Below are 6,000 nucleotides of genomic sequence, written 5' to 3'. Positions count from 1 at the left end.
CTGGTGAGTTCAGCATAGAGAACAGTGATATCCTGGAGCATATCAACATGATAACGGAGGCAGTATTGGATATCTTGAAACACATTTAGGTGTTGTTTGTCAAATATATTAAAGATTTGGATAGCAAGTTTGCAGATGACACCAAAACTGGTGGTGTATGGGCTGTGAAGAAGGTTACAACTGGGAATGTGGGCAGACGGAATTTAGCTTTAGATAAGTACGAAATGATACATTTTGGGAAGTTAAACCAGGGCAGGACATGCACAGTGAATGGCAGGGCCCTGTGGAGTTTTGTTGAACAGAGAGACTTTGGGGTAAAAGTACACAGTTCCTTGAAAACAGGAACAAAAGTAGACAGAGCAGTGAGGAAGACAGATGGCATACTTGACTTCATTGGCTGAGTATGAGTTGGGATGTCGCGTTACAGTTGTACAAAATGTTGGTTAGGCAGCACTTGGAGCATTGTGTGCAGTTCTAGTCACCACACTATAGGAAGTATGTGGTTAAGCTAGAGAGAGAGTACAGAGAAGTTTCCTAAGGATGTTACCTGTTTTGGAGGGCATGATTTATCAGGAAATACTGGATAGGTTAGGTCTGTTTTCCCTGGAGGAAAGGATGCTGAAAGGTGACATGATGTAGGTATGTAAATTCATGAGAGGCATAGATAGGGTAGAAAGCCAGTGTCTGTTTCCCAAGGTAGGGGTGTCTAAAACTAGAGGGCACAGATTTAAGGTGAAAGGGAGGAGTTTAGAAGAGATCTGAAGAGTATATTTTTCATACAGAGGATCTGAAATGAGCTGCCAGAGGAGGTGGTGAAGGCAAGAACAGTAACAACATTTAAGAGGCACCTTGACATGTACTTGAATGAGTAAGGCATAGAAAAATATAGAATTAATGCAGTCAAGTGAGATTAGTATAGATAGGCATGATGGTTGGCATAGACCTGGTGGGCCAAAGGGCCTGTTTCTCTGCTGTACAATTCTATTAATCTAAGTTTCTTTTGACGCTCATGTGGTCCCAAGATGAAAGCCACCAAAAGAAGTTGATATCCAAAGTCATTACCCTGTTCAGTGTAGGAATCTGATATCAAAACCTGGTCATGTTTCAATGGATGAGAAATGAACACACTATTTTGAGAAGGAACCTGACTGATAATGATAAGCAGTAAGGAAGAAAAGCTGGTTGAGACAGGTTGTTAACATACTCTTTGTCAAATTTATTTTGCAATATTACTTTCAAACTGTTGGATAAAGTATATTCAGATCTGCCATTAGTTTTACAAAACTATTTAATCACTGCATTGCATGGAGATAAATTACAAATGTCAGTGTAACAACATTAAACATGTTTGATAGCATCACACACACTGATTCATTAATAGACAAGTGTTTCCAAAATAGCCAATTCCAAATGTAAGGATATTTAGATCTTAACAACAATGAACATTGTTTAAATATTTCTAGTTGTGTAGAAATTTTTAATAGGAGCTGAATGAACATAAGAAATGAAGCAATCTTGATCATGTAAATTTTTACCATCAATTTATGCATTCTAAACTCTAATCCTCTTAACGTACAAAGCAAAGAAAAATACCATGCGTGAAGGATTATACACCACTGATTGATGCTAGATTAATCCCTCATACAGGCCATCATCAGCTTCAACAGAAGCCATGAGTGAAATGGACAAAAGTAGTTCTTGGAGATAAAAGCATGTGTTTTGTTGTACACAAAGTCAATATACTGACACAAACTTTCTTGACTATCCCAAAAATGTAATGAGAAAAGGGATATTTTCCAAAAAGACCTGAATTTAAATGAAAGATCATACGACAACTGGTACTTCCATGTATATACTCAATTCCAAATAACTGTATAAGATATTTTAAATAATTTCTTAGGGTTGTCAAGCAATTTAAAAAGTTGATCATAATTTAAAAATGGGGTTGAATTGCACAATTAAATAACAATAGAATAATGTTAAATTTGAAAGAAAATACTTTAACTTTACATGGCCACATAGAAAATGCTTTGTCATAGTAACTTTTAATATTCGGTTGACCTTTAATATTAGAGAGCCGCTACTAAAGCTGCTTCCTCAGAGCTCCAGCAGCCTGGGTTCAGTGCTGACCTCTGGTACTTTTGATGTGGAATTCACATGTTCTCACTGTGACCATGTGTCTTTACCCTGGAAACTCTGGTTTCCTCCTATATCCTAAAGACATGAGGTTGGTATTTTAATTTGCCACTGTAAATTGTCCCCAGTGTGTGTCAGTGAGTAGTACAATCTGGGGAGGTGGGGGGAGAGCCGACGGAAACAACGGAAGCATAAAATTGGATTAGTGGAAATGGGTGCTTGATGATTGGCACAGACTCAAGAGGGCCAAAGGATCTGTTTGTGTCCTGTACAACTCTGGCTCTATAACCCTCACCTTATAAACTGTCATCTGCTTTGGGCTTGCTTCCGATGTATGACCCCTCCTCCAGTCGGCTGACTTTGTTCACGTCCCCCAATCACTTTGTCCCACCACCGGGGATCAAAGATCTTGGTAATGCTTCTCGCCATTTGTGCAAGGGGAAAGGAACAAGGAACTGGTTGTGTGGGAGGATGTGTAAAGTGAGGCATCGGAGAGAGGAAGGAGGGAAAGGTAAAGCAAGGTGAGGGCTAAGGGGGATTCTCCCTTCAGGACCTGACACAGTGGTGGTGGGCTGAAACTATCAGGAAGGTTTTTCTGGGAAAAGTAAGATGGTGGGACAAGTCCATGTGGTGGGAAAAGATGGAGTAAGGCAAGTTGGAGGGAGACGAGAGAAGTGAGGAAGTAATGCTATGTGGGGAAGCGAAAAGGGAGATTGTGTGAGGGAGTAAGGTAAAGCAGAGGGATGGGGCCATGATGAGTGTGGAGGTAAAGTTGGAGGTGGGGCCTGATGGAAAGTAATGGAAAGCTGGAGAGGCAGGGTTGGAAGTGGGTAGGATGGAGGGGTGGGAGACATGAGGGGTATTCTCTGCTACCTCAGGAGCTGTAATGAAACATTTTATTGTGAAAGATTAAAGCTGCTTGTTTCATTCTTTGGAATTGTGGAAATACATTCTGCATTTGTTCTGTTTCTTGATACTTGTTAACAATATAATGCAAATACGTTTGTAACTAGACCAACGTCGTTACAGTATCCCTCTTCATCCATTAAAGTAACTACTAATTCTTTCATATCATCTCACACCAAACCGAAGTGTACCACTTTCAGAGTGCTGCTGTTTCCAAGTTCCTGTAGAAGAAGAGCAAGTTTTAATAAATATTAGAAATACATAGCAGGTATAAATTGGTTTGTATAGTGCAAAAATAATGCATGCTAATACCCATATTCCTCTTTTGCATGAAATCTAATAAAGACAGTTTTAAGGCTTCAAATGTTTAAATCATCTTGGAGACTTTTACTGTATAACAACAATTATCATTTATGTACTGGTGGTGCTGGTCTTGCACCAGTTTCTCCATACTTGTACTTCGAAGGTTGTTGATGTAAGCTGAGATAGATGTCGAGAGCACCAATCCACAGTTTTCTGTACTTGTTGGGGCCACTTTCAATCAACTTGGGAAATTTTTATCCAGCTATTTGCAAACTCTGGTTTTGCACCAGCCTGTGGTTATACCTAAGCATGTGGGCTTTTGAGAGCGAGTCAGATCAAGAATGAACTCCAACCTTAATGTCAATAAATATCCACAGCAGCTTACTGTCACAGGGGATGTGGCAGAATTTAAACATAATGACACTTAAAACGTTAATTTTCTGACAGAGTGACATCATGTGCTCTCCCATTACAGAACTTGCTTCAGGGTCACATGGTGACTGGTGTCAGAAAAAGTCTGGTCATATTTTGAGAGTGATGCAAAATAATGAGGAAATGGTCATTTTTGTGTTTTACTCCACAGAGAAACAAAACTGCCACCAGATCCTAGAGCCTGGATTTGCCCACTACCCTCGCAATAACACCACCTCCACCCGGTTTTCTGTTCCTAATCACCCCAGCTAAGTCCCACCCCTAACCAAATAGTGTGCTCTGATATCTATGTGCAACCTTTGTAGTTTAATGTGAAATTATTTCATTGCATATGCATATATCTAAAATCTTACCTGTGTTTCTTCTCCTTCTTCAAAAATGCTCCCTTTAAAAATACACAATATATTATTTTCCTTATTCAATGCCACTTTAGACAGTTTGATACATAGTGAATGACATTCATAAAGATTACAACATGCAAATATTTAAAATGTGCATTATTTTGAATAGAAGGCAAGCTTATATTAATAGTTAAATTAGTGATGAAATTTCATGAAATATATAATTATTGCTGCTCTTAAAACTGATCAGTAAAATTACATAAAAAATATCAGAGGAGGTAGAAGCTCTGAGGACATTTTAAAGGATTAAATCATAACTAATCTTTGATGCTTTAAATATATTGCTGCCACCTTATTTGAGCATTTATTTACTCAGTAGCAAATTTTCCAAATTCTCACCATTTTGCTTCTTTCAAGCATCTAATTTCAAGGTCTTCAGGCACGTGACATTTGTTTAGACACTTTTTGTTGCACATTTTTTATACCAGTCAGTCAATGTCTTTTACCTGCCTGGGTCCAGGCCAAGGGGTCATCTGTCAGACCTGAACCATAAGTGTTGAATCCAAGTTCACTCTCTGTATCGCCCCTCAAGTTATGGCATGAAGGCCTGAAGAGGAGAGAACTATAAATTAGCACTGAAGTTGATATTATTTGTTTATATCAGCTCTCTGAGTACTTCACCATTCCAAGACTCCTCTTCTTCAACTGAAGGTTTCCTGTTTACGTAATAAGCAACAGTTTGAAAAGACAATTATCCTTGCAATGATTGTCATCTTAACAGTGTTGAAGAGCAGAGAGACCTTGGGGTGCAAGTCCATGGCTCATTGAAAGTGGCTACACAGGTAGATATAGGGTGATTAAGAAGGCTTATGGAATGCTTGCTTTCATTAATCGAGGTATTGAGTATAGGAGTCAAGAAGTTACGACGCATCTCTATAGAACTCTGGTTCGGCCGCATTTAGAGCATTGTGTACAATTCTGGTCACCTCACTATAGGAAAGATGTCGAGGCTTTAAAAAGGGTGCAGAGGAGGTTTACTAGGATGCTGCCTCGATTAGAGGGCATGTGCTATCAGGAGAGCCTGGACAAACTTGGGCTCTTTTCTCTGGAGCAGTGGAGGCTGAGGGGTGATCTGTTGGAAGTGTATAAAATTATGAGGGACATAGGGTGGACAAGCAATAGCTTTTTCCCATTATTGAGCGATCCAATCCAAGACGGCATTCATTTAAGGTGAGGGGGGTAGGTTCAGAACAAACTTGAGGGGTACGTTTTTTACTCAGAGTGGTGGATTCCTGGAATGCGTTGCCTGATAGGATGGTGGAGGCAAATTAAGAGGGGCTTGGATGGGCACATGAATGAGAGGAAAATGGAGGAATATGGGCATTCTGTAGGTAGGAAGGATTAGCTATGTCAGCATAACATTGTGTGCCGAAGGGCCTGTTCTGTGCTGTATTGTTCCATGTTCTATTCAGAAGGTGCACAGTCACTTTATCCTTCAAGCAACTAAGGATTTTGTCCAGAAAACTTGTCTGATATTTTTATCTGTTACAATTTAACAAATGAATGGAATGCTTGTGAAAAATCAATTTTGTAAAACATCAACCACACTTTGCAATGACAATAAACAGGGACATTAAACTTCATCCTATTGGTGATATAAGAAACCAAAGAATTATCCATTTGTCCCCGTTCCATCACTCAAGGTGATGCTGTTTTCTTTTAAAACCTGAGAACCACTCTCCTACACTAATCCCATATTCCTCGACGCCCTTAATATCTAGAAATCTTCTGTGGTGTGAAGACCATAGTAAGAATCCAACTCTAACAGGTACTATAGAAACATCAAAAATTCAAAGATGATACATAAACCTGCGGACGATAT

The 6,000-nt window shown here is 39.3% G+C and overlaps 1 protein-coding gene across 1 annotated transcript in view; it reads right to left on the bottom strand.

The window, feature by feature from the left end:
* Nucleotides 1-1,263: 1,263 nt before the first annotated feature.
* The window catches only part of wdpcp (WD repeat containing planar cell polarity effector), a 136,623-nt gene continuing 131,886 nt past the window's right edge, over nucleotides 1,264-6,000 (bottom strand). The window contains exons 18-20 of the mRNA XM_052011943.1: nucleotides 4,625-4,725; nucleotides 4,131-4,162; nucleotides 1,264-3,263 (exon numbers count right to left, since the gene is read on the bottom strand). Of these exons, the coding sequence (XP_051867903.1) occupies nucleotides 3,213-3,263; nucleotides 4,131-4,162; nucleotides 4,625-4,725 (184 nt within the window). The 3' untranslated portion in view covers nucleotides 1,264-3,212. The remainder of the gene's footprint in view (nucleotides 3,264-4,130; nucleotides 4,163-4,624; nucleotides 4,726-6,000) is intronic.

Source organism: Pristis pectinata, chromosome 3, assembly GCF_009764475.1.
Source record: "Pristis pectinata isolate sPriPec2 chromosome 3, sPriPec2.1.pri, whole genome shotgun sequence".
Classification (NCBI taxonomy): Eukaryota; Metazoa; Chordata; class Chondrichthyes; order Rhinopristiformes; family Pristidae; genus Pristis; species Pristis pectinata.
This window is presented reverse-complemented; position numbering and strand designations above follow the sequence as displayed.